We start from the raw sequence: 26,262 nt of genomic DNA on the forward strand, positions 1-26,262 counted from the left end.
GGGGGGGGGGTGCGGAGAGGTGGGCGGGACGCACCGAGGGGCGGGGTCGGGCCAGCGTCCATCGGTTCCCACGGCAACCGACTCAACAGTACCTCCCGCTGGTGTCTTGGCCGCCATGTGCGCCCCAGTGGACCCTCATGTTGCCCGGCGATACCTGCTCAGGCGGCAGCTTGGGAAGGGGGTGAGTGCCCGGGGACGCGCTTGCCCTCCGAGGGGCGGCCCTGCGGAGAGAATACCTGCGGGGGATGGTTGGTCCCCCCCAGGCCTGTTCCGTCACACACTGGCGTCCTGCCTCCTCCGTAGGCGGAGGGGTGGTTTGGAGCCCCTTCGTGCCTGAGTTTCCTCATGGGGTAACACAACCGTGACTCCCAGGATCCCGGCTCCTGGGGGCAGGTGACAGCCAGGCCCCCTAGCAGCCTCAAGCAGAGGAATCCTGGCACCCCACTTCCCATGTGCCCACAGTCTCCCGCTTCCTGGGTGCACAGGACGCTCTGGGGAGGCTGGGCCCGTGCCTCAGTCACTGAGAGGGAGGGCAGACCCCAGGCTCAGGAGCACAGGGGTGAGGCCCAAGAAGGGCCTGTGCGGGTATGGGGTGGGTGCAGAGTGAAGGCCAGAGCCAAGTGTATCTGTGTGCCTGAGTGAGCAGGGGAGCCTCTGTGTGTGGGGAGTGCCATGGGCAGGGGGAGGAAGATCCTTCCGGGCAGTGCAGATAGCAAGTGCTCAGGCCCAGTGCAGGCTTGTGTGCCACTGGGTAAGAGATGGAGAGATAAGTGGTGAGGGGTCCAACCGTGTGGGGGCTTCGGGGAATTTCCAGGACTTTGGTTTTCACTGTTGCTGATGCCAGGAGCTGTAGCAGCTGCTGGTGTCGCTTTATAAGGCCTACCCTGCCCCTGTGTTGAGACCCCACTGTTGGCATGCCAGGGAGTGGCAGACGGAGATTCCTTAGTGGTGAATGCAGCCACCGAGTGAGAGATGCCAGACGCTGGGACCAGGGTGGGGGCATTGGAGATGGTGGCAGGGGCTAGATTCTGGAGGAATCTGAAGGTGGGGCCAACGGGACTACGGGCTGGATGGGTGTGAGGGAGAGGGCGGGAGAGTGCCTGGGCACCTGCCCAGATGCTCCCTTCTGTGGTCTCCTTTCCTCCAGGGCCTTGCCAGCTCTCACCCTCCTTTCTGCCTCCTACTCTGGAAGATGTCAGAGTCTAGGGTGGCCTGCAGTTGTGGAGCCCACACTCCCATCCCTTCTGGGGACCGAGAATGGGAAAGAGGAGCCTCATGTGTGCAGGGGCAGTCTGGGTGGGCAGGGGATGGTGGGGCAAGGGGCTGGTCCTGTGCGATGGCACTCCTTCCCAGGCCTACGGCATTGTGTGGAAGGCAGTGGACCGGATAACAGGCGAGGTCGTGGCCATCAAGAAAATCTTCGATGCTTTTAGGGATAAGACAGACGCCCAGGTGAGTGTTCGGGGAGACGTGTGGGACAGGATGGGGGCAGGGAGCGGCAGCCCCTTGCCCTGGTACCTGGAATCGGGTGGGAGCTGGGAGCCGGTCACAGATGTTATGGCTTGTCTTGGAACACCGCCCCCTCTGCCACGCCTGGTCAGGTGGGTGTTGGGTGATGGACATCAGCTCCTTTGGGTCCTCTCAGGACACGGGCTTCCTTCTTGCTCCACCCACCCACACACCTGTGTTTCTGTCTCTTCAGAGAACATTCCGGGAAATCACACTCCTCCAGGTGAGTAGCCTGGGCCCTCCAGCCCAGTCCCCTTCCCCAGAAACAGACCTCTCCAGACAGGAGAGGAGCCAGGCTTCTCGGACCCCAGAGGCAATCCCTGGCCTTCCAGCCGCCGCCGACTCTCTCCCCAGGAGTTTGGGGAGCATCCCAACATCATCAGTCTCCTTGACGTGATCCGGGCAGAGAACGACAGGGACATTTACCTGGTGTTTGAGTGTATGGGTGAGTGAGGCCTCGGCCAGCGCCCCGGCCCCACCTCTGGCCTGTCCTCACTCCTTCTGCGGCCACCCCATGGTGGTTTGCTCCCTTGCCGTGTACCCTGGACTCAGGGACAGACAGCTGACCAGTGTCAGCCTCCGGAGCCAGCAGCGACCCCTTCATCCCTCCTGCTCCCGCCAGTCTGCAGCTGCGTTCATTTTCTTCTCCTTTTATGAAACAAAGGCAATAGGAAATAAAGTGTTTTTTATTTTAGAATAAAAAAATTAATAAAAAAATAATGAAAATTTTTTATTTTATTTTATTTTATTTATTTTTTTTTTTTTTGAGACGGAGTTTCGCTCTTGTTACCCAGGCTGGAGTGCAATGGCGCGATCTCGGCTCACCGCAACCTCCGCCTCCTGGGTTCAGGCAATTCTCCTGCCTCAACCTCCTGAGTAGCTGGGATTACAGGCACGCGCCACCATGCCCAGCTAATGTTTTGTATTTTTAGTAGAGACGGGGTTTCACCATGTCGACCAGGATGGTCTTGATCTCTTGACCTTGTGATCCACCCGCCTCGGCCTCCCAAAGTGCTGGGATTACAGGCGTGAGCCACCGCGCAGGCTTATTTTATTTTTTAAATAAAAAAAATAAAATCGGCACAGCTGCAGACCCCACCGCTGTGCCCACAGGCTGTGCGCAGGATGGAGGAGTGGGGCGGGCAGGTCGTGGGCTGGTTCAAAGTGAGACAGACCTGCCAGGTGCCCCTATCCCACTCCCCCAGGGTGCCACCCCACCCCCTCCTCCTCCACCCCCAGACTGGAGTGTGCACCCTCTCCCCAGACACGGACCTGAACGCAGTCATCCGGAAGGGGGGGCTGCTGCAGGACGTCCACGTGCGCTCCATCTTCTGCCAGCTCCTGCAGGCCACCCGGTTCCTCCACTCGGGGCACATCGTGCACCGGGACCAGAAGGTGCAGCACCCACAGTGCCAGAGTCCAGCTCCCGCCCCACCCGGCCCCACCCGGCCCCAGGGCCTCAGCCTGCCTCCTCTCTGCAGCCGTCCAACGTGCTTCTGGATGCTAACTGCACGGTGAAGCTGTGCGACTTCGGCCTGGCCCGCTCCCTCAGCGACCTCCCCGAGGGGCCTGAGGGCCAGGCCTTGACAGAGTATGTGGCCACACGCTGGTACCGGGCTCCGGAGGTGCTGCTGTCTTCACACCGGTAGCAGTGAGACACCCCCAACCCACCCTCTACCTCCTTGCAGGGGCCCCCAGGGCTGCCCTCCTGCCTAGCCAGAGCTCCAAGGCCACGAGTGTTCTCTCACTCACCCTCCCAGCAACTCCATCCCCACCTCTGCCTGTAGGTCCCTCCATGCCTACACCCCTTCCTGCCCCAGGTACACCCTTGGGGTGGACATGTGGAGTCTGGGCTGTATCCTGGCGGAGATGCTTCGGGGGAAGCCCCTGTTCCCGGGCACGTCCACCCTCCACCAGCTGGAGCTGATCCTGGAGATCATCCCACCGCCCTCCGAGGAGGGTGAGCCAGGCAGCTGGGGTTGGGCACCAGGATGCTTTGCGTCAGACAGCACAGCTGTGGGGAGACAGCAGCTGACAGGCCAGGACTGTGCTGGGAGGAGGGATGGGGACAGCGACAGGGAGGATCTGGAGGATAGGACAGGAGCCCCAGGAAGACCAGCTGGTAATAGAGGCCCAGGAGGAGCTGCTGGGGACGCATGTGGGCAGGCAGCACCTGGCACAGGCACCATGAGAGCTCAGCAGTGGCCATGAAGGGGCCAGCAGGCTGGACAAGGTCCCGGAGGGATTGGGGTGGCAGGGGCAGGGTCCGTCACTGTGCTGGGAGCTGGGGTGTGCACAGAAAGCTGGCAGGAGAGATTCGGGTGCTGAGGGAAGAGGTGGAGGGAGGCAGTGTTAGGAGTAGGGCCATGGGGGTCACTCTTGAGAGTGGGGGCAAGAGGGAGCTGTACCACCAGGTGCATCTGCTTGTCTGGGTGGAGCCTCCTGGTCCGTGGAGGTGGGTTCCGGTGTCCACCAGTGTGAGCACTCCCCAGGGCTAGGTGCAGGTGTGTGGAGTAGGGGTCATGTGGGGTGCTTCTGAGCACAGGCCGGGGGCACGCCCTGGTCATGGGGTGTTTGAGCCCTGCTAGACAGTGGAAACCCTGTCAAGAGGCTGTGGTCCCAGGGTTGGAAGAGATGGCTGGCCCCAGATGCCTGAGCTGCCCCAGCCTGCCAGGCCTGCCTGGGTCACACCACCTTCTGCTGCCCCAGACCTCCTGGCTCTCGGCTCAGGCTGCCGGGCCTCTGTGCTGCACCACCTGGGGTCCCGGTGAGTGGGGGCGCCTTGGCGAGGGTGAGAGGGTGGCTCGTCTTGAGGGAGCAGGGCCACCTTCCTGCAGGGTGACTGGGGCCGGTTTGTACCAGTTCAGGTTCCAAACCCAGCAACTGCTGGCCGCTCTGAGAGCAGGAGCCACTGGTGCTCCTAGAGGGTGGCCCTGAGGCGCTGTGTCAGGGCGTGGAGAGGAGGGCACCCAGGGGCCGCAGGGGTCTCTGCACGCTGCAGGGCCCAGACTGCCTGCAGGTCAGGCGTGGGGGCATCTACCCAGAAGGACAGCAGAGTGGGCCCCTGTGTGGAAGCCGAGCCCCAGCCGTGAACATGGATCTGAGGAGGGCTCTTGGGTGGGTCCCTGGAGACAACACACAGCAACCCACGGGCCACGGCGGACGCTGGACGCTCTCCTGCCACCAGACACCTGCCCAGAGGCCTTGGACCTCCTCAGGCGACTCCTGGTGTTCGCCCCGGACAAGCGGTTAAGTGCAGCCCAGGCACTGCAGCACCCCTACGTGCAGAGGTGGGAGAGGGAGAGGCCCCCCCAGTGTGGGGTGGGGACCGAGGGGAGAGCCCCCAAACCTGGGCCCTGTGATGACGGCCTACGGGACTGGCTTGACCGAAGCCCGGGCCCCACCTCTCCGGCTCCCTGCAGATTCCACTGCCCCAGCGACGTGTGGACACGAAAGGCGGCTGTGCGGCACCGGGTGCACGAAGGGGTCCAGCTCTCCGCACCTGAGTACCGCAGCCGCGTCTATCAGGTGCTCCGGCCCGTGACCCCTGTCATCCCCGGTCTACCAGCACTCTGGAAGCCGCCTCCTATGTCAGAGACCCCCAAACGCCCCGTGGGCAGGCTGTGACCTCTGAGCACCCTCCTGTCCCGCAGATGATCCTGGAGCGAGGAGGCCGCGGCTGCACCTCAAGAGAGAAGGGCCTGGAGGGTGTCGCCCCAGGGGCAGAGCCCAGGGCCTCCCCATCGCAGGCACACCTGTGCAAGCCCAGAGCCAACCCTCAGCTGTCTTCAGGGACACCTGTGCAGAGCCCCCGACCCAGGCCTCAGAATGGCCCGGGCCACGGCCCCCCAGAGCACGGTGTGTGACCTTTGCTGGCCACCCACCAGGATCGTGGCCCGGGTTTCCTCCTGTGTCTGCCAACTGTGTGCAGCACCCGGCTCCTGACCCTGGGGTTGACCTTCTGACCCTACAGAGTCCCCCCGTGTAGCCGAGAACATTCCCAGGCAGAAGTCCGCTCCCCTGCTCCAAGCTGCACCTCTAGGGAGGGGGGAAAGGCCCCCTGGGGCAAAGGCAGAGCCCCGCTTGACACTCTCCCTGGTAAGTTATGGTGGGGTGGGCACAGGAGGGACCCTCTCCCTTTGCCTCTCAGTGACCCTGTAATGTGCCCCTTCCCAGGTGACGCCAAGCGAGAGGGGAGCAGCGTCCTCCCTGACCTCACAGTCTGTGGCTCAGGTGGCCAACCAGGCCCTGATCCGGGGTGACCGGAACCGGAACCGAGGCGGTGGGGTGAGCGTGGCCGGTGCCCAACAGGTGAGCCCAGCCTCAGTCTGCCCCTCCCCCACCCTCCTTTTCACCCCCTTCCCCATCCTTCCCAGTTCGAATCCCTCGAGGTCCTCAAGGCCTTCCCTCCACTGCACCCCCTCTGACACCTCCCCTTACGTGACTCTTAACTGTATGCAGGTCCCTCCCCGGCCCGGCCGGAGGATGTTCCACACCTCTGCCTCACAGGGGACTCAGGGGGCCGCCAGGGCTTTGCTTGGAGGCTACTCTCAAGCCTACGGGACTGTCAGCCACTCGGCACTGGGCCAACTGCCCCTGCTAGAGGGTCACCACGTGTGAGCCACCCTCCTCCCTTCATCTGGCCCTGTTCCTGCCCCAGCACCTTTCCCGGACCCTCCCCGGGTCTCCTGCACCCCTTAGCCCTCCCTGCTTTGCCTGGCCGCACTGAAGTTCCAGGGAGCTTGCCTGGGTCTCCTTGGGGGAGACGAGGGCCCTGCCCCAGCCCCAGTGACTTCCTCCAATAAACTCATGTCTGCCCCCAACCTAAGCAGCCATCATTCCTCTACTCCCCTCTAAGGCCATAGCACCTCCTAGCTGGGGGCCCTGACCCCTTTCCTGGAGCCTCCCCTCCGCCGAGGACCCCACCGCCCCTGTCCTCAGACTTCCACCCCGAAGGTCCTGCCCACTCCACATCCTGCAGTGAGCTTTTTCCTCTAGGTTTGCCTGGGCAGCTTCCTGTCCTTTGTCCATTGTCTCCCCACCTGCTGTGGCTTCAGGGTCCAGGCTGCCCCCCAGGGTGGACCTGTTGGATGGGGACCTAGGGTCACCCCATGGCCATCTTTGTGACTCTGAGCCAGAGGAGAGAAGGGGTCAGCCCCACCCTTCCTGCACTGTCAGGGACTGCAGCCTGCGCCCCCACCCCACCCCTGTACAGCCACTGCACCTGATCTGTCTCCAGGTCTCCATAGGTGAGGGTGGGTGTGGGGTCAGGGTTACCTCCTCTGCTCACCCACAGGCAAAAACCCTGGTGTGAGTTCAGGCCAGGGCTGTGCAGGGCTGCAGAGATCAAAGGGCCCTGTGGGCAAAGAGCTGTGTCCTAGGGTGCCAGGTGTCCGCAGCTGTACCTGCCCCTGAGCTGGGGCTGGAACACAGGCAGCTGGGAAGCTCACAGGGAGGAACTCAGTCTAAAGGGCACAGCCTGTGCTGTTGGCGGGGGTTGGGCTCCGGGCTCACTGTCCGGGAAGCTCACAGGCTGGAGGAGCTCCGTCTGAAGGGCTCAGCCTGTGCTGTGGCTGGGGCTGGGCTGCCAGGAGCAGGGGCTCTGCGGGCTTGTGAAAGCAACTGTCACCATGGGGAAGGGTGAGGAAGGACAAGGTGTGAGCAGGGGGGCTGAGCAGAGGTTGGGAGCTGGCGCTGCCTTGGTGCTGGGCCAGGCACCTACAGGAGACTCAGAAAGGGAGGCTGGGCTTGGGAGAAGGTTGGAGGAGGTGGATGGGGGAGCGGGAGGGCCCGGGGAGGTAGTGAGCCCGTCAGAGACCCTGCCATGGGCTTGTCTCCTGAGGCGTCTGCCCAACGGTCTGCTTGTTGAACTTCACAAGCCCAAGGCACAGCCCTAGGGTGCTCAGCAAGCAGGACACAGAGGCCAGGGGGCTGCAGGGCTGGAGGCTTGGCCTCAGGCTAGGCAGAGTGTGGTGGGGTTGCTGAGTGGGGGAGCACAGGTGGGTGCCCAGGAGTGTGCCTGCCCAGGCAGCATCAGGGACAGGGACAGGAGACACATACAGCGTGAAGTTGGAGGGGCCAAGGTGGACCTTGGAGTGAAGCTGGGGGGTCTTTAGTGCCCCCCACAGGGATGGGAGGTGAGTCCACAGGAGAAACCCAAGAGGCCACATGGTTAGAGGCTGCAGGGCAGAACTGGGCGATTATACACACGGGGAACATGCTAGAATATTTTGTGGGTTGTGTTTCATTCACATCGAAATGTGCCCCATCCTGGTTTAGAAGATGTGGAGAGTGCAGGCAAGAGGCTCCAAAGGCCCCAGTGGGGCAGCCAGCCTCTGGCCTCTTCATGGGCTCCACTTTGAGAGCCTGTCCGTCCAGCCACACCCCAGGCAGCACCAAGCCAAACGTGCCCACAAGAGACGCTCAGGTGCGCCCGCTCCAGGCACCTTTCCCACCTGGCCAGACGCCCCTGCTGTCATCCCAATTTGGGCAGTGGCTTTGGTAACCAGCTGGCTGGGGCTGTCCAGCAGTGACAGCGGGGCCCCTTCCCTTCCTCTCCCAGCTGCTAGATCCAGAACTGCTGCCTCTGGCAGCCTTGTTTCTTAAGTCAGTTCTCTCTTAGGATTTATTACACTAAAAAAATTTTTTTGAAAAGAAATAGCAGATCCAGGTGGTGTAGATGCAATTAAAAAAAATAGAATACAGAAACACTAATTTCACAAAGCTGGCATCTAACAGTGGGGGACCTTCCACGCATGTGGTGCCAAAATGCATCATTCTGAGTCAGTTACAATTCCTCACTGGGGGTGAAAAAAGATACAAGATAAGCCAGGAAGCCTGGACAGATTCTTGGTGTTGGAGACAAAGAGGAAAGGCCCTGAGAACAGGGCAGGGGTGGGGTGTCTGCTGGACACCAGGAGGGCAAAGACTGCTCCCATCTGCAGGGCTGCCCAGGACCTGTGTCTGAACAGCTGGGATCAGCCTCGGCTGCACCTTGTCCCCTGCCCTCACCTGGCCCCACACCTGTCAAGACAAACACCCCACCATCCAGCCCTTCTGGTGCCCAGGCTGGGCCTGTGCAGGGGGTGCTCATGAGGCTGGGGCCACAGGTTGTCCATCCGGACCGTTTTATTGTGCTGCAAAACCCAATGCCCCCTCCCCACTCTCACCCGGTGCTGGCCAGAGCCTTGCTGGAGGAGACGGCAGACCTGGCAAGGCAGCCCCTGGGGCTTCCCTGTGCCCCTTTCTCAGTGGTCTGCCCTGTCCAGCTTCCTTGCCACTCCAAGGGGCATCCTTCCGGTCCGACTCCACTCCTCCATTGCAGACTGCCTGCAGCCAGCCCAGTCTTCCCCACAGCAAGAGCACAGGCCTCTGAGAAAGATGCTGGGAGGCAGTGAGCGGGAGAATCCAAGTAGGACAGGAAATACAGCCCTGAGGATGGAGGAGACCCTGAGAGAGGGAGGGAGGGGGCTGTAAGGGGACAGGGAGGGGAGCCCTGAGAGCAGGAGACCCTGAGGAGGAAAGGGGCCCCAGAGAGTGGGGAGTTGAGGCACAGAGGTGGGGCCCTTCAAAGAGGACAGGGGACTCAGTGGAGCACGGAGGCTCACACCTGTAACCCCCCCATGTTGGGAGGCTGAGACGGGCAGATCACTTGAGGTCAGGAGTTGAAGACCAGCCTGGCCTACATGGTGAAACCCTGTCTCTACTTAAAATACAAAAATTAGCAGGGCATGGTAGCAGGCACCTGTAATCCCAGCTACTTGGAAGGCTGAGGCACGAGAATCACTTGAACCTGGGAGGCAGAGGTTGCAGTGAGCTGAGATGGCACCACTGCACTCCAGCTTGGGTCTCAAAAAAAAAAAAAAAAAATGGCGTGGGGGCACTGAAGCACAGAGAGATGGCAGAGCCAGACTCTGCACCAGGCAAGGCTGATGGTGCAGAGATGAAGATGCTGAGGAGAGAAGGTGCTGAGGGAAGAAAGGCACTGGTGGCGAGGGGCTGGAGCCCCCGTACTGGGGAGGCCAGGGGCACAGAGGGCAGCTGCCGGGTGAGCCCCAATAGGAGCCGAGCTGTGGCGCACTCAGCCAAGCCCCAGGCAGCCATGGCCTGGCAGCCACCGCTCAGGCACAGGAGCAGTGCTCTCCTTGCTCCGTGGGGGCTCCAGGTGGCCATGGCAGCAATTCGGACACCCTGGGCTGCTGGGCCAAGAGACTCATTTCTTGCCTTTGAACGTGCCCAGAATCTTGGGCACAAACTTGCCCACCTTGCTGTCCCTGGTGCCCTCCTCCACCGGGCCCTCCCCAGCCCCGGGGCTGCTGGCTTCCTCTTTTTTGCAGAAGACCTCGAAGCGGCTGTACACGCGCTTCTCCTTACGCATGCTCTCCATGCGGCGCAGCAGCCGATCGCGCTCCTCCGCGCTGGCCGGCAGCGTGCGGCTCAGCCGGCCTTGGGTCCCCAGGCTGTCTGAGCGGAAGATGGCCGAACACTTGTCCTTGTCGGACATATCTGGAGCCAGGCCGCCAGCAGCCGGTGGACGGCCTAGCTCGGGGCTGCTGTGGGCTGGGCCGGGGCCCGGGGAAGGGACCACACGATGCTTCTGGCCATGGGCGCTGATCTGCTCCAGAATGGCCTTCGTGTCATCCCGAAGGTTGCTGCTGTACAAGGCGTTGGCCGTGGCTGAGGTCAGGCGAGCCCGGGGGCCCCGCTCCTCTCCTGTGGCAGCCTCCGTGCTGTCACCCCGGCCCAGTGACGGCCGCCGCGGGCTCTCAGGCTGCCCGTTCTCCTGCGGCACTGGGAAGCCACCCTCATCCTCCATGCGCCGCTCGCCCTTGGGGCTCAGCAGCTGCCTGAGGCGCAGGGAGCCTTTGCGCAGGACTTCCATGGGGCCGCTCGGCCCCTCCTCCGCGGGCCCGGCCTTCGGGGACTCTCCGGAGAAGGTAAGGGTGAGGCTGCCCCTGCGCTCCGGCACGGGGGGCACAGGACTGACCCTGCGCTCCGGCACGGGGGGCACAGGACTGCTTCTGCGCTCGGGGTAGGCTGAGGTGGGGCTCCCCTTCTGCTCGATAAATCCTGTCGTTGGGCTTCCTCTTCGAGTGGGAAACCCAGGCGTGGGGCTCCCCTTCCGCTCAGGGTAAGCCGAGGTGGGGCTCGCTTTTGGCTCAGAATGGGGCACCTGGCGCTCCCCGGGCCCTTCCAGTGGCAGAGGGCTGTCCAGCCCTTGGGGGGAGGTGGAGCGGCCCTGGGCAGAGAGGAAGCGGGAGGGCAGGTGGTCAGAGCCGCTCCGGCCCAGCGTATCAAGCAGCTGCGTCGCGGTGAGCGAGGCGGCTCCCGGCTGCCGCTCCGCCTCCTGGTTCAGCTGCTGCGCAAAGGAGTCGCGCAGGTCCAGCAGGCAGCTCTCGAGGCTGCGGCGCTCGCCTCCCACGCCACCTGGGGCCGCCACCTCTTCCCGCCATGCCTGGGACACGACGGCCTTGCTGTGGCTGGCAACTGTGATGGCGCCCGCGCCGCCGCCGGGATCACGGGCTGGGCCCTTATACTTCTCCAGCAGCTCAGCCACCTTGGTGGAAGCCGCGGAGCGCACGGCCTCTCCGCCAGGCCCCAGCGTCTCGCTCACCGTCTGCTCTTTGTGCAGCAGCTGCACCTTCTCGGTGGCCGCCGCAGTCCCGGTCGCGCCCTCGGCCTGTGACGCGCTGAAGATGAGCGAGGAGCGCAGCCTGGAGCTGCGCTGGATGAGGGGGTTCAGGCGCGAGCGGAAGGAGTCCTGCTTGGCCAGGCCGGGCTCCTCCGGGACCTCCCGCTCCGGGCCGTTGCCGCCGCCGCCGCCCAAGCCTGGCACCGGGACCTTGGTGGGGAAGGCTGCGGGGGCGCGGAAGGCCGAGGGGAGCAGGTCGCCGGCAGCTGCCCGGCCCCCCGGAGCCAGCGCGTCGTCTTCATAAGCCTCGGCTTCCATGGGCGCCGGGAGGCCGTCGTCGCCCCCATCCTCGCCATGGCAGCCGCTCAAGTAGGAGGCCAGGCGCCAGCGCCGCAGCCCGGCCCGCCCCTCCGGCCCGCCCCTGCGCTCCGGCTCCGCCTCGGGAGCGGGGTCTGGGCCGGGCCTGGCCGCCGCCTGGCAGGGGAAGCGCTGGGCCAGGTTGGGGCGCAGGGCCCCGCTGGGCTCCGGACCGCGGGGGCCGGGCCCGAAGGCGGGGTCCGAGCCGTGGCGCACCTCGCGGGACGCGCTGGACGGCACGTAGTCCAGCCGCTGGTGGCCGTCGGGCCCGAGCTCCGGGAAGCGCGGCCCGGCGCCCAGAGTGAAGTCATCTGGGTCCGCGAAACCCGCGCGGCCCCCGCGAAGCTTCTCGAACAGGCCCTGCGGGCGAGCGGGCGCGAGCTGCGGGTCCCACTGGTACTGCTGCTGGTAGAGCTGGTCGCGGTGAAAGTGGCTGGTCTGGAAGCGGAAGTCGTCGCCGTGGCTGAGGAACGTCTGTCGCGACACCTGCCGCGCGGCCGCGAAGTTCTCCACGGCGCCCGCGCCCTCGGCCGCGAAGCTGTGCCGCTTGAAGGCGTCCATCTCCAGGTGCCGCGCCTGGAAGAAGCCCCGCGCGCCCGCGAGGTCCCCGGCCGGCCCGGCCTCCGCCTCCAGGCGCCGCGACAGTGGCCGCATCCCCGCGTGCGGCTCCAGGGCGCCCCCCGGCATCCGCAGCGGCTCCTCCCGGCGCAAGGCCGACAGGAAGTGGCGGTCCGGGTCGAGGAAGGACGGGAAGCCCAGGCCCTCTTCGCGGGGTGGTGGGAACAGGAGGTGCGCTCGTTTAGGGAAGGAGAAGGGGGTTGGTGCCCCGACCCCAGGGACGCCCACGAGGGGCCCGGCCCCGGCATATGGAGCCAGGGCGTAGGCGTCCATGCGGGCCAGGGCCGTGGCCGAGGGCACCAGCGGCTCGGACTGCGCGAAGAGGATGCGGAACTCCTCGTCGAAGCTGGAGACCAGCTCTCCTTGGAACACGTGTGCCAGGCTGCGGTGGATCTTCTCGAAGGACCACATGAAGCTGTGGGGGGTCAGGGCCAGAGTCAAACCGAGCTGTAGCAAGGGCAGTGCAGCCTTGTGGGCAGCGGGTGGGGCGGGGAGGACTCAGGGACGTGAGGTCTGCAAGGGCCTGGGTCCAGCCTACAGGTGCAGGTGGCTACAGGGCAAGGGCTCCTGGTGAGGAGGGCCCTGGTGTGGAAGGGTGGCACTGGGGCGACAGGAGGAGGCCCCAGAGGAGCTGAGGGAACCCCATGGGCGCACCTGTAGCTCCCACTCATGACCACAGCGCAGTCCACCAGCAGGAACTTCTCCTTGACGTGGCCCTTGAAGGACTTTCCCGTGCGGCAGTAGTAGGTGGGGCCCGCCACGGTCCGCACACGCAGGAACTGGGGAGGGAGGGGAGTCAGATCTCTGCCAGGGGGCCTCCCCAATCCCCCACTCCCGGGAACTCACATCCACGTGGTGCAGGTTGACCCGGCACTTGTCGGCCATGTCCAGGAAGTGCTGTGCGTTCATCTCGTCCAGCAGGATGTAGACTGGGACCCGCCGGGCTGCAGCCTCCAGCACTTCACTGAGTAGGTCCACATCAGTGAACATGTCCATCACCACGGCCACCACCTGCAGGGGCGGGTCAGGATGGAGAGCAGAGGCCCCTGCTGTCCTCACACCATTGTCTAGCTTCCCCTCCACACCTGGGAGGCGTCTGGGTTACCCACAACCCCTGTAAAACACATGCTGGCCCATCCCAGGGAGTGGGGCCACATCTGGGAAGATGGGTAGAGGAAGGGACCCAACAGAAGCAGCATGGAGCTGCTGGCCATAAGCTGGTGGGGGGTGGGGGGGGAGGCGAGGCAGGTGCAGGGCAGAGAACCCTGGATGAGGGTGGGCACCGCAAAGGCCCTTAATCTCCCCTCTACAGATGGCTGAGCTGCCCCTCCCCCACAGGGCAGCTGTCAGGGCTGAGGGGGGGTCACTGCCCTGGGCAGGGGACAAAGGCAGGGGCCTTTAGCATTCACACCTGAGGCCTCAGTTGCCATGGTTTAACAGAACCCTCTGCAGTCTGCTAGCTGCTTGGTGAGGGTGTGAAGCCCTCAGCTGGCCAAGGGCCATCCAGCAGGATGAGAGGGAATTATCTGAACAATGAACCCAGGCTGGTGGGGGTGCCCACCCATCCCAGAGCCATGGAGTTTCTGGGCACTGGCCATGACCACGGGCAAGGAGAACTGTGCAGAATCTGCAGCCTGTGGTGACCAAGATCTCTGCTGGGACCCCGACTGTGGCTGGAGCTCAGGGCTCACCCCACAAGCTGGTCATGCTCATGCGTCTCCTCCACCCTCGTGCCTCCAGCACAGGCCCCTCCACACCACCCTAGAGCTGTGATGGCGCACCTGCTGGGCAGAACGGATCATCCTGCGGGCCTCATCCTTGATGCTGGGGCTGTCGGGGGGCGGCGGCTGCACCAAGGTGGTCACCTCGGTGCCCTGGAAGCCAAAGGTCAGGGGCCAGCCCAGGTCAAGCTCAGGCACGGCCTGGTCTGACTTCACCGGCCAGTATGTACCTGAGGAGCCCTCCATGTCCACGTCGAGAAGGCTGCCTTCGGGGGGCTCTCGGGCAACATACTGTGGGGGCCGAAGGTGTCGGCTCACATGTTCCAGCTCTTCAGGGCACAGAAAGTCAGGTGCCCCCTCGGACGCCAGGAAGCGGCTATAGGCCTCCGAGCCACCTTCAGCCAGTGCATCCACCGCCAGGCGGTAGTACTCTTTGTAGTGAGGCGGCAGGTACCCGGGTGCCAGCGGGTTGTCCCCCTGTGAGGAGCTCTGGGAGCGACGGGCCATGTTGGGGCCAGGGGCCTGGAGGGGCAGGGAGACACATGACTAGGGGTGGGGGCACTGGGACCACTCCTGCCCTCAAGCATGGTCACACTGTGGAAGGGGCCATTAGGGAGTTGGCTAGGCTGGAGTTCAGCCCATGCCCAGGCTGCCTTCCAGGGCACCAGCCGAGCCAGGCTCACAGAGGACAGCCCAGCCCTAGGATGCCCCTAGCTGAGGAAGCACCGGCAGGTATCCCAGGCTGGGGCACAGGTATCCCAATCCTGTCTCTCCTTCCTCTGGGAGGCTGAGGCAGGAGAAGTGCTTGAAGCCAGGAGTCTGAGACCAGCCTGGGCAACACAGCAAGACCCCATCTCTACAAAAAATTTTCAACATTAGGCAGGTGTGGTGGCGCGTGCCTGTAGTCTCAGCCACTTGGGAAGCTGAGGCAGAAGGATCATTTGAGTCCAGGAGTTGCAGGCTGCTGTCAGCTATGATTGTGCTAATGTACTCTGCCTGCGTCACAGTGAGACTGCATAGCTACAAAAAATAAAACCAAATCCTCTGAAACATTTCATGACTCTCGGCTTAAAGACAAACATAATCTGGGCTACATTCATCATCATAATATTCACTTTTTTTTCTAAGATGTTCACGAGCTCCTGGCACTGTGCCTACAGGGCAAGTTGGTGCTGCCCATGCTGCCTGTGTGTCTCTGACTGCCTGGGAGACCCCGAATAAATCGCTGCACCTCTGTGGCCTGTTACATCTACTGCACAGCACAGCTGAGGGTCCACATGACGCCACGCTTAGCCTAAGGTGAGCGCAGCAAACAGGGCTGTGACCACCCTCCTCCAGGAACAAGGAGGAGGTCCACACTAGTGGACCTGGGCCACACCTTCTCCCCATCCTCAGAGTTTCACAGTTGGGTTCCCACAGCCCATTCTCTGACCACCCAGCTCTGGAACTGACCCCTAGACTCTGTCCCTGCCTACCAACCACTCTCCTTCCCTTGGCCCACCCTTGACCTCTCTCTTGTCACTGTCCCTCTTAGATGAAACCTCCCTGGGCCACAGCCCCCAGATCTGGCTCTTCACTTGCTCAGAGTCCTGTCCCCACCAGCCCCAGTCCAGGGCAGCAGGGACCTTTCCAGGTCTTGGGCTCCCCACCACCATCCACGCTTGCCTGCCCCACAGCCCACCCTGTTCTCCAAAGGGTCCCTGCAGGGGGCCTGGCCTCTCCAGAAAGGTGTCTGATGGGGACCTCTATAGGGCACCCAGGGCCCACATGCACATGGCCACAGAGCTACCTGGGTACCTCTCCCTGGAAGGAGAGCCCTAGGGACCACTCAGCCCATCCCAATGCTCCTCGGGTTGCCGAGGGAGGCAGGACACCTATCCCCACCTAGCACACAGGTTCCCGAATGTAGGCCTTGGCTGGGGAGGCAGTTCAGCCCAGACAGAGGAGTGTGCCCTGGGGCGCTGACAGGATGGGTGCTGGCCAGCTGGACTGCATGGGTGCCAGCAGGAGCCACCTGGCTGAGAATGTTGGGGTCAGGAGGCAGCCGTCCTGCGTGGTGCCCCTGGGGGTGACATGGAGTTGACACGTGGGAAATACCTGGTGCCACTCAGCTATCCAGCCCCAGATGCCAACCGGCCTGGGAGGAGCTGTCCCAACATTTCTTTGTTGAGGCACTGTCCTCATGGTTGACATGTGGGGCTGGTTAGGGCACACTGTCTTGGTTGTGCCGGGAGCAGATCAAGGCTGACCACATGCGGGTGAGGGGCAGGCCTGTCTGGCTGGGCGGGGGCGCCCACTCACCACTGCCAGCCTGGCTGTAGAGGCAGTGTCTGATCACACAGGGCGTGGGGGAACAGCCCTGCTGACCTTCAGGGGCACTTCCCGATGCTGGGGGGACACTCTAGAAAGGACCCCCACTGTCCCTTTGGATTTCACAGGGTAGGGGAATCAACAGTGTCCAGGCTGTGTGTAATGGGGGCAGGGACGTCCGGACTGTGGAAACCCCTGTGGCCAGAAGCCCTCCAGCACACACCACCGTCCTCACAGAGTGATGCCAATGGCTTCCTCCAATGGCTTCATTCCTCGTGTTGTCTCCTTTCATGGGTCTGTGTCTCCCCGGCTATGGACTGGGCCGCAGCCACTCCTGAGCCTGAGATGGAGCACCCCAGTGGCCTACATGTCCACACATTTGTGTAGCAAACGCCTGCCCAAGGGAGGGCGGGCGGGCACAGAACCCACCCATGGCCAGTGACTCAGCACGAATCCACTCTTCTGCTGACCCCTGACCTGTGACTTGAGGTCAGGGCTCTCAGCTGGACGTCAAGGACCCCACCCTCTCCACCCTGGCAGTAAGTGGGGTATCCGGAAGGAGGACCCCATGGAAGGATCCAGAGTTCCTACACGACGTGGGGTTAGCCTGTGCCAAGTTCCGACGGGCACAGGAGGGCGAGGAGGCTCTAGGCGGCGGAAAGGTGGGGTGGGGAGGACGGCACTCACAGCCGGAAGTAGCTCAGTGATAGCTTGCGGGGTGGGCACCCCAGCGCCCAACGGGGTCAGTGCACCCTACGCGCTAGCGGCTGCGGCGGCTGGGTGCCCCATCCGCTCACCCCACCCCAACGTGGGCACGAGGGGCAGCACCCCCGTCGCTCGCCCTGCTCTCCACGCGGGGATCCAGGCCGCACCCGGCCACCCCGCTCCACAGCGGCCGTCCCCAGGGAAGGGTCCAGGCCGTGCCCAGCACCCAGACGCCAACTGGGCCGCGAGGGCAGGAGCGAGTCGAGGCGGCCGGGCAGGAGCGAGTCGAGGCGGCCGGGCAGGCTCGACCCGGGCCCCGGGCCCCTTCACGTCGGCTCTTCGCGGGCCGGCGCTCGTGTCCAGACCCGCGCAGCGGCGCCCCCGTCCGCGCCCCCGCCCCGCGCACGCCGCGCGCTCCAGCCCCACCGCCCTCTCCGGAGCGCGCGGCCCCGGCCCTGGGGGGCCGCACCGAGGGGCGCCCGCCCCGCCCCGCCAGGCCGGGGGAGGGGGCCCTACCTGGCCAGGTGCGCGGGGTCTCGGCACAGGGGCAGCAGGAGCCGACCGCCGCCCAGCGGCCTCGCGGTCCGGTCGGTCCGGCAGCCACTCCCTGCGCGGCCCGCCCGCCGGCCCGGCCTGATTCACGCGCCCGCCCCCGCCCCGCCCGGCGCTCCTGCCTCCTGCCTGCCCGGGCAGCACCTGGGGGCGGGGCGGCCCCACCCGCGGCGCGCCCGCATTCCTGCGCCCTGGCCCGCGCCCCGGCCCTGCGCCCCGGCCCGCCCGCACCCCGCGGGGACCCCGTTCGGCGCCACCGGAGGCCGCGAGGCGCTCCCTTCCGAGACCCCGGCCCCGCGAGCCCAGCCGCTGACCCCAGGTTCCAAGTCCCAGGCTGACCCCCGACCCTCGCCCCGGAAGTCGGGGCGACGCGGAAGTTCCGGCTCGGTCGCTAGGAAACGAGCCAGCCCGACGCCAGGGGCGGGGCCGGGGCCTCCGGGCCGAGCGGGGCAGGCAGGTGAGGCAGGTGAGGGCGCTGGGGCGGCGCCGAGCCCCGAGAGCGCCGGGGACCCCTTCAGCGCCACCGGCCTCCTTCCGCACTGGCGCCCACACGGAGGACCCCCAGGCCCCGGCCCCCCACACGCTGATGCCCGCAAGCACCTGGGGTGCCCATTGTTCTTCGTCGTCCCCGCACACCGACGCCCACCCGTGTAGGGGACACGGCACATGCCCCCCTGCACAGACGAACCCCAAATGACCTGCCCCTCATCCCTCACGTGCACCGACCCCGATGCACACGCGGGCCTGCGATGGCGTGTTCCTCATGTACACCAACCGCTCAAGCACAGAAGACCCTCAGGAAGGCAGAGCCCACAAGCACACTCAGTCCTGCACACCAGGCACCCAGGAACATGCTGACGTCTGCACACGTAGAGGACCCCTCCTGCATATGGGACCCCCGACACTGACCCCACAGGCAAACAGGGGATGCCGTATTCACACTGACTCAGAGAGCACAGGGGACCTCCCTCACACATATGGAACCCTGGGTGTACACACGGGGACCCTACAGAAACCAAGCCCCACACGGACAAGGGACCCAGCATGCACATCAAGCCCCACATGCCAGGTGCCCCCCACCCCCGCCATGTACACAGCAACCCCCCCATACCACCCCAAGCTGCCCCTGGTCCTCCAGTCCCCCCAGGTTCCCCTCTGGCCCTCCCTTAGGGCCCCTACCCCCACTTAGACCCTGCCCTGCACTGGATCATCCGTCCAAACCACCACACCTGGCCCCCATCACCCCCACCCCAAGAACTGGCCCTCCTGAACCCTTTCTGCGGTCATCAGTCACCTTCCTCTTTGTCTCTCTTACCATGTGATCCTATTTTGTTTTGAGGGTCACTCCCATTTCATGTGTTCCATCTCCAAACACTAAGTGATACCCCAGTGGTGCCAGTATGTGGGAAACATGGGTGAGGGGGTCAGACCAGTGCCCAGACAATTGTGCTGCAGCGGGTGAGGGTCGTGGGGCACCGACGAGGACCCCAACAGGCTGGGGCAGGCAGGAGGAGCCTCCCAGGGATGAACTTGGGGGTCAGCAGTGTGGACTAGGGAGAGGGGTGATGCTCCAAGGCCTGACAATAGCATCTGCCAAGGCCAGGACCAGAGAGGGTCTCAGAGTGTGGATGGGTCAGTGCCTTGCGTGGCTGGGGAGCAGGCTCAGGGGTTGACTGGGTTCCCAGGGCAGTGGAGAGGCATGGAGGCTTCAGCAGGGGGGCTGTGCTCATGCCTGTGGTGAGAACCCAGCAGCCTGGAGCAGGGAGGTGAGTGCTGGACTCCAGATCCTGGGCCTGGCAGGGGGATGGGCTGAGCCTGGGGTGGAGGGCGGGCAAACCGGGACTGGGGGACTGGGGGATGGGCTGTGGTCAAGTGCTCTTGCCAGGCATCCTGGCTCAAGCTACTGGGCACACACCTGGGGCAGGCAGGCAGGCAGGACATCAGCTGGGAAGCCTCAGGGGAGCCCGTGTTCCTGCTGTCATCCACTCAGGCCCGTGTGGTGTGCCCTGTTCCCCACTGCCCCTTCCCTCTGCCACTCTGAGCACCCCGTCTCTGGTCCTCCTCACCCCCCAGGAGAATGCACAGTAAGAAGAGGGGCCCAAAAGCTGCAGCTGGAAAGTGGCAGACGCCCCACCCTGGGCCCAAGTCGAGAGCCGTTGCTGGTGAGTGCACCCTCTGACTTCCAGGGCACTGTCACCCAGACACTGGCCTGCCAGACCCTCTATGCAGCCACAGAGGGACACCCCTCTGAGAAGAGGCCTCCTTCCAAGAGTGGCTTTCAGGGGATCTCAGAGTTGGGATTGGGTGTGACTGACTGAGGGTTCGGAGCCCATTCATTCATCTGAGACCCTGAGCCTGAATCTTACACCCCTGGGGTTGGGGCGGGGCCTGGGGACAGCACTCAGAGAAGCCCTGCTTTGGATCACATGGAGGTGGGAAGGGGGCAGGAGCGAGTGGAAGGGGCTTAGGTGGTCAAAAATGGGTTTTGAAAGAGGGCTTGAGCCCGAGTTGGGGATTGTCTGTCTAAGTGTGTGGTCCACTCTGCCTCTGCTCTGTGGGGCCGTCCCGTGCCACCCTCTGCCTGCTGCCTCTGCTCCCAGGCCACCTTCTCCATAGTCACTTCCAGGTTGGAAGGTGACAACTCACCTGGGTTGGGTTTTCCTGTGGGTCAGGAAGGAGACTTCCCCACTGCGCCCCGCCAGCCCCACCTTCACTGTTGTCCCTCCCTTGCCCCGACCCCCATTTATTCTCTGTGCTGGCTGTGAACACTTTCCAGGCTGCAGATCTGGGGTCCTCCAGCACGCAGGCCTGCACTGGGTTCTGTGCTTGCCAAGGGAGCCCCACCCTTCTTCCCAGACTGCCCCTCTGCTTAGAGTGGGCCTGGCCCAACACCCCCGGATGCCAGAGAGCTCCCAGGTTCACAGGAACAGGTGGGGTGATGGCGACCGCTCCTCCATGCCAGGCTAGGGTTAGAGTCTAGTTCCCCAAAATAGCCCCAGCCGCGTCTGAGGCGGGCAGCCCTCCTGGAATGAGGATAATGGGCCCAGGCGCCGCGTGCTGCTTCCGCAGTCTCTAGCCCTGAGTGCACTGCACTCCAGTAAACAGGGGGCAGGGCAGGTGGACCAGCAAGCCAGCCGGGAAACTGGGGTGCGGGGGCGGGGGGCTGCGTTCAGTTCTGCTGCTACCTGCTGACTCTGCACACCCAGGCCCTCACCCTGCCCTGCAGCCCATACACTGCCCTGGACAGTCCTGGCCCCACCTGCCTGGGTCTGCTACGGGGACACCTCTGTCCCTGAACAAGTATCTGCCCTGAGTGCCTGTTTCCACCAAGCACTGGGCAGCCTGGGCAGGCTGGCTGTCCCTTGGTCATGCAGTGCCGTGTGGCAGGAACCCACTTCACTTGGCAGATGTGAAGATGGGCCCACAGATGCCTGCATCCAGCCTGGCATCCTGGCCCTCCGCAGGCATCTCTAGGTTGCTGGAGCGGCCACACACCAACCCAACAGTCCGGGGCCCCTCCCTGCCACCCACTCCAAGCCTTACCTGGCCTTGGGTCTGCAGTGCTTCGGGCCCCTGACTCCGGAGCTGCTCCAGGGTCACGGCCAGCTGCAGCCCCTCCACGTGTGCCCAGGCCTGCTCCTCCTGCAGCTGCTGCAGCCACAGCTGCTCCTCCTGCAGCTGCTGCAGCCACAGCTGCTCCTCCTGCCACAGCTGCATCTGCAGCTGGACCTGCCGCCAGCGGTCCTCCAGCAGCAGCTGTTCCTGGGCCAGGCACAGCTGGACCTCATGGAGCCTCAGCAGTTCAGGGCCCAGGGCCGGCATGGGGCCCCCCGCTCCGCAGCCCTCCATGTGCCCAGCGAGGACCAGCACCAGCTCAGACCCCGGAACAGTGGCCTGCTCTGGCCTCAAGGCTGCCTGTGGCTGCTCTGGCCCAGCCACCCTGGGGTGTCCCTGAGGAGCTTGCTCGATGCTGGTCACGTGCCCTGTAGGGGCCACCCCCGCTTCCCCCTCAGGGCCCCCTGGGGTTGGGGGCAGGGGCTGGACCTCAGGGCCCTGCTGGCCAGCTGCCGTCTGGGCCCTGCCCGCCCTCCTGGCCCGGGCTTTGCGAACTCGACCTCGCTTCCCAGACATGGCCCTGGCTCCAGCGCCTCCTTCACCAGGTGTCTGCTCCCCAGGGGCCGTGGCTCATCGACCTCGGCCTCAGTCAGGCCAGCTCAGAGGGCGTCCTGGGAGGCCACGGTGGCTGTGCGCTCCCACGCCAGGCTCGGCCCCCTGTTCCAGGCCCTGCCCCCTGGCTGGTGCCCGCGGCACCACAGCTCGGGACTCTGGCTCTGCCTATGGGCCTCACTAGCCCCACTCGGCGGGGCCTGGCCACACCAGGGAGTTTATAGGGACTCTGCAGCTCGGAGGCTTGCCCGGGCTGAGCGGCTGACTGACGCGCTGACACGGCGGGCACGGGGCTTTACAGGCCACAGGCCCTGCTGGCGAGACTGGGAGGGAGGCTGAGAAGCCGGAGGAGGCAGCACAGCAGTTGGAGCGCCGACAGCACCGGGCATGCCTGGTCCTGCCCTGGGCGGCACCAATGGCCCCCGCCCCCGCCCTACCCCAGCTCCCCCGGTCCCACATCTGGTCAGGGAAACTCAAACTGCAGGCCACAGAGCCTGGAGCTGCACCCTGGCCGCTGACCCTCAGGGCCCAGAGCCTCACTGGCCACAGACAAACTGAGCCCAGCTGGCCTCGGGAACCCACAGCCCCAGCCCACCCTGAGCACTCCGGGGGGCTCCAGGGCAGTTAGCACGCTCACAGGAGCCCCGCTGGGGTTTGAGCTTGCCCATGGTGTTCGTTCGGTGGAGACAAAGAACCCAGGGACCTGGGGGAGCTAGGGCAGGACTCAGGCCACAGTGCTGTGGCTGGCGGGAGAGCCTGGGCCCTTGGAGACCCACAGAGCAGACTGGGAACTGATGTGGGGCCAACAGAAAAGATCGGGCAGTGATGGAGGGGGGGCGGGGGCTCTTGGTGCCATCCCGGCTAGGAGCTGGTTGTCTTGCCCACTGCAACCAGGGCCTGAAGAGCCTGGGCCAGAGCTGCCTTTGGGTCTCAGGACCAGAGGTGGGGGTGCAGGGCTAGCCCAAAATGCTGGCATCCCCTGGGCTTCTTGTCGGGAGGGTGGGCTCCAGGCGGCCTCCTCCCTAGCGTTTCCCCAGCCTGGGGCCGCTGACTCACACCCACGCCCAGGGCCCCATCCCAGCCGGCTCAGCCACACTGGCCAGACTGGTTTGCCTGGCCCAACCCTGCCCGGAGCTTACTCGCTCCTGTCTAACACCAGAAGCTCAGGAGCAGAGAGACAGCCATCTGCCAGGGGAGCACTGAATTGAACACAGGGACAGGAAGGGCCTGGGGGAGGGCAGTGGCGCAAGGTGGGGGACAGCATCAGGGGTGGGGCGGGGACAGAGGCAGCACTGCCAGCCCACAGGGTCCTCCAACCAGAGGTGCAGCCTGCCCACCCTGGGCCCACAAGAGCCCAGGCCTGTTCCTGCTGGCTGGCCCTGGCCTGTGCCTCCCTGAGCCTCCCCCGACCCCACTGTGCAGAGGAGTGCGTGCTGGGGGAGGAGCCCATGCTCCTTAAGGTTGTCCTCGGGCAGAGACCCGGGTGGGGCCTCCCTAGCGGCCAGGACCTACGGCCCTTTTGGTGCCTCTCAAGGCTGATGGGGCGGGGGGCCCTCACACCCCAAGCTCATTGACAGCCCTTTTTCTCTAGGGAAACCTGGGGAGAACCATCCACCGCAGAGGAAAGCGGGCCAGCAGGCGAGGCAGCCTGAGCCTGCCGAGAGCCCCGAGGCCCCCACAGGTGAGAGCCGGCGCCTTGGGGGTGGGCGGGTGGGCCAGCTGGCAGCAGGGGGCTGCCCTGGGCCAGGACACACGTGGTGTGGGGCCACGCTGGCATGACACGTGCACGTGTGGGTGAGTGCTCGGCCCAGGCCTGCGGCACGCATGAGCACCCTCGCGGGGGTCGGGGCCGCCTCCTTCCCGGTTTGCTGCTTGCCGGAGGCAGGGCGGCAGGAAACGGGGCCGCGAGCCGCCTTCTCAGGCTCCGCGGGTCCCACCCCGCGCCATTCCCCACCAGGGTCGACTCCTCAAACCCTCCTGTCCCAGAACTGCCCTGAGGCTCAGCAGCGCCTCCCAGTGTTGCCAGTCCCCCCGCACCCGCCAATGCCCTCACTGCCCATTCTGTCTTGGCCGCTGCCGACCTCCTGCTTCCGCGCTGGTGCCGGGCACGCCTCACCCTGGTCCCTACTGCTCGCTGCTGGGTGCCTCTCCACGGAGCCTACGCAGCCCCATGGCCCACATCAGGTCTGACCCTGGTGCGTCCCTGCTGGTCATGGGCCATGCTGGATGCAGCCTCCAGATGCAGGCGGGCACCACCAGCTGGCGTGCCTCCAGCCCAGGCCCCGGCATCACCCATCACCTGATCGCCTGTGTACCCCCCACCCCACTGGGGGTGCCGGGATAAAGCCTGACCCTGTCCTAAAGATGGAAGTAGTGACAGTTGTTTGATGAGACTCTGACAGGAGGGAGCATGCGTGGAAAGGCCCGCTGGGATGTGAGCGGTGGAGCGGGTCCAGTAGCTGGGGATTTGGGCTTGGCAAGAGGCAGCAGTGAGAGGAAGCAGGGAACACAGGCAAGGCCAGGCCCTAGGAAGATCTGCCACTGAGGCCAGCACTGAGGCTCCGCCCGGGACAGTCTCCAGTTCATCCTGCGTCTTGCTGTCGCTCTCTCCTGGTGGGAGACCAAGAGGCAGCTCTCCTGCTCTTGGTGTCAGGGAAAGGCGGGGGTGCCCCCGTTTTGCTTTCTGTAGTTGGAGGTGGACTCCTAGCCGTCCTCCAGTTCAGTCCAACATCACTGCCTAGGTGTCTTGGGGGCCTTGGCTGCTCTGCAGGATGTGGGGCAGACAGGAGCAGGGGGCCCCATGACCCCTGCCATGGTGACTCTTTTTGCTACAAAGTGGGTTTCCAGCTCGGGAGCAGGGCTGCTGGGGGTGCTGGGACCACATAGGTGGGGTTGGCAGGCAGGCTTCTATGCGTCTGCTGGGAACGTCTATTTTAGCCGGAATAGACGGCGTTTCCTTCGGAGCAGCAGGGGCCGAGTGAAACTGCTCAGCCTCCAGGTGGGAGGCTCAGGGCTGGGCACTTAGTGTTGAAGACGTGCCAGGCTCCAGCCTGCGGCCGTGGCCACCCAGCTCACGGGCCCTTGGAAGAGTCCATGCCGCTGTCTCAGCGCTTTCCGTGCTGTTGGGGACACCTGGCCGCCATCACATGGACCCGCTATTTTTGCACTTGGAGTCTATTCCAGGAAGTCCCTCCAGACAGAGCACGCCTTCCCAGCCTCCTCCTCTCGGCCTGCAGCCCTGCTGTCGCCACACGTCTGGTGATCCGTAAAGAGGGCTTGTCCACGTGGGTGGCCCTGCTCTAGCTCAGTGTTGGAAAAGGAGCTCCTGGTGGTGTAGCCACCGTTCCTGCCCCCATGCCACTCTGCCCCGGGCCTGCTGGCTGCCGTCCATGATGCAGTCATGATGTCACCTGCCTGTCTGCGACCCCGACTCTCCCTAGGGGCGTCCCCACAAGATGCAGAGCCTTCCCTTGAGCTTGGCATTCCCTGCTCCTCACAGGCCCATCCCCAGCCTTTCCCAGCTGTCCGCGTCACCGCCGTCCTGAGCTTGCCCACTTCAGGCCCTGGAGAGCCAGCCCAGCCCTCACCGGTGTCTGGAGTCAGTGACACACAGAGCTCAAGCGGCTCTTTCCATCTGCAGGAAGCGGGTGACCAGGTGCCCCCAGGGGGGCTGTCCCTTGCTGCTGCCCCCCAGGACCTCCCTGCATGGGACTACGGCATGGGCTGTGCTGGCTGCAGTCTCCGTGCAGGGGAGGTCAGGCCGGAGTTGGCGCCAGCGTGTGGGAGCCCTTTCCTGCCTTTCCTCCGCATCAGCGCCCTCCCCAGGAGGCGTCTGTGCCGCAAAAAGGGGAGAATGCGATGTGGTCACTTGGCCCCAGGCCTCACCTGTGCCACCTGGGCCAGGCCCTGCACACACCGCATCCACCACACAGTAGATGGCGGCTGGCTGCCCAAGGCTGTGACTGCGCAGCTGGGAAACCCTGCCTGGAAGGCAGCGTGCTGGGAGCTGCTTTCTGAAGGAAGAAAAGCCTCCGCCAGGAAGGTGTGGCTGAGCCCCAGAGCCCCAGAGACCTGTGGGAGGCTCCGTGGGGGGCCTGCCAAAGGCTACATACCTACCCTACTCCCCACACCTCCTGCACAGCGGATCCTCCAACCGGACAGTGTGGCCCAAGCGGCCCAGCAACTCACACCTCAGCCAACAGCCCTGGCCACACTGGGGACGGTGAGCCTCTGGGCCTCTCAGTCAGCAGGTGGGGCAGTGGCCCCAAACGTGGCCTGCATTGCCACCACAGTGCTAAGGGGCCTGCCAAGCACGGGGCCTTCTTGCTGGACAGAGGCACAGGTGCAAACATCTGTCTTTTGCCCCACAGTGTCCTGGCACAGTCCAGATCTGTTGAGCCTTTCGCCGGGTGCTTTTCCCCCACCCCCAGAGCTCCCGGGACTATGAACATGCCCAGGAGATGGGGTCCCTGTGCCTGTGTCCCTTTGCTGCTGTAGCAGCCACCACAGATGGAGGGGCTTCAAACCACACCTACCAGCTCTGCAGGGTGGCCGCCTGGCATGGCCTCGTGGGGCTGACGTCGAGGAGAGCCAGCCACGCTGAAGTCTCCTTCCCTCTGGCTCTCCACTTCTGCCTCCCTCTCCCACTGTTTTTGGTTTGGGAGTTTGTTTTTTCTTTTTTTCTTTTCTTTT

At 64.6% G+C, this 26,262-nt stretch overlaps 3 protein-coding genes across 8 annotated transcripts in view; 2 read left to right on the forward strand and 1 right to left on the reverse strand.

Annotated features, from left to right (window-relative positions):
- Positions 1 to 60: 60 nt before the first annotated feature.
- Positions 61 to 8,167, forward strand: MAPK15 (mitogen-activated protein kinase 15). 5 transcript variants are annotated; one of them, XM_017511559.2, is made up of 14 exons: positions 61 to 181; positions 1,354 to 1,452; positions 1,646 to 1,732; positions 1,864 to 1,954; positions 2,774 to 2,904; positions 2,991 to 3,154; positions 3,330 to 3,469; positions 4,219 to 4,276; positions 4,641 to 4,799; positions 4,932 to 5,037; positions 5,163 to 5,367; positions 5,483 to 5,607; positions 5,686 to 5,796; positions 5,971 to 8,167. In XM_017511559.2, exons 1-14 carry the CDS (start codon positions 116 to 118, stop codon positions 6,127 to 6,129), a joined length of 1,701 nt encoding a protein of 566 aa, XP_017367048.1. In that variant the 5' UTR covers positions 61 to 115; the 3' UTR covers positions 6,130 to 8,167. The 5 variants fall into 5 exon arrangements, with proteins under 5 accessions (XP_017367048.1, XP_017367049.1, XP_017367050.1 ...); XM_017511560.2 differs by having other exon boundaries at positions 4,662 to 4,799; XM_017511561.2 differs by having other exon boundaries at positions 1,679 to 1,732.
- A 1,191-nt stretch (positions 8,168 to 9,358) lies between these two features.
- On the reverse strand, positions 9,359 to 17,551 carry FAM83H (family with sequence similarity 83 member H). Of its 2 annotated transcripts, XM_037732481.1 has the most exons (6): positions 17,368 to 17,551; positions 13,897 to 14,358; positions 12,962 to 13,126; positions 12,770 to 12,894; positions 10,527 to 12,530; positions 9,359 to 10,493 (listed from the first exon to the last, which is right to left on the reverse strand). In XM_037732481.1, exons 2-6 carry the CDS (start codon positions 14,341 to 14,343, stop codon positions 9,722 to 9,724), a joined length of 3,513 nt encoding a protein of 1,170 aa, XP_037588409.1. In that variant the 5' UTR covers positions 14,344 to 14,358; positions 17,368 to 17,551; the 3' UTR covers positions 9,359 to 9,721. The 2 variants fall into 2 exon arrangements, with proteins under 2 accessions (XP_037588409.1, XP_017367046.1); XM_017511557.2 differs by having other exon boundaries at positions 9,359 to 12,530; positions 17,368 to 17,550.
- A 1,188-nt stretch (positions 17,552 to 18,739) lies between these two features.
- The window catches only part of LOC108291217 (IQ motif and ankyrin repeat domain-containing protein 1-like), a 47,383-nt gene continuing 39,860 nt past the window's right edge, over positions 18,740 to 26,262 (forward strand). Inside the window, exons 1-3 of the mRNA XM_017511442.2 lie at positions 18,740 to 18,861; positions 19,477 to 19,565; positions 23,162 to 23,251. Of these exons, the coding sequence (XP_017366931.1) occupies positions 18,815 to 18,861; positions 19,477 to 19,565; positions 23,162 to 23,251 (226 nt within the window). The 5' untranslated portion in view covers positions 18,740 to 18,814. The remainder of the gene's footprint in view (positions 18,862 to 19,476; positions 19,566 to 23,161; positions 23,252 to 26,262) is intronic.

Source organism: Cebus imitator, unplaced genomic scaffold, assembly GCF_001604975.1.
Source record: "Cebus imitator isolate Cc_AM_T3 unplaced genomic scaffold, Cebus_imitator-1.0 Scaffold449, whole genome shotgun sequence".
Classification (NCBI taxonomy): Eukaryota; Metazoa; Chordata; class Mammalia; order Primates; family Cebidae; genus Cebus; species Cebus imitator.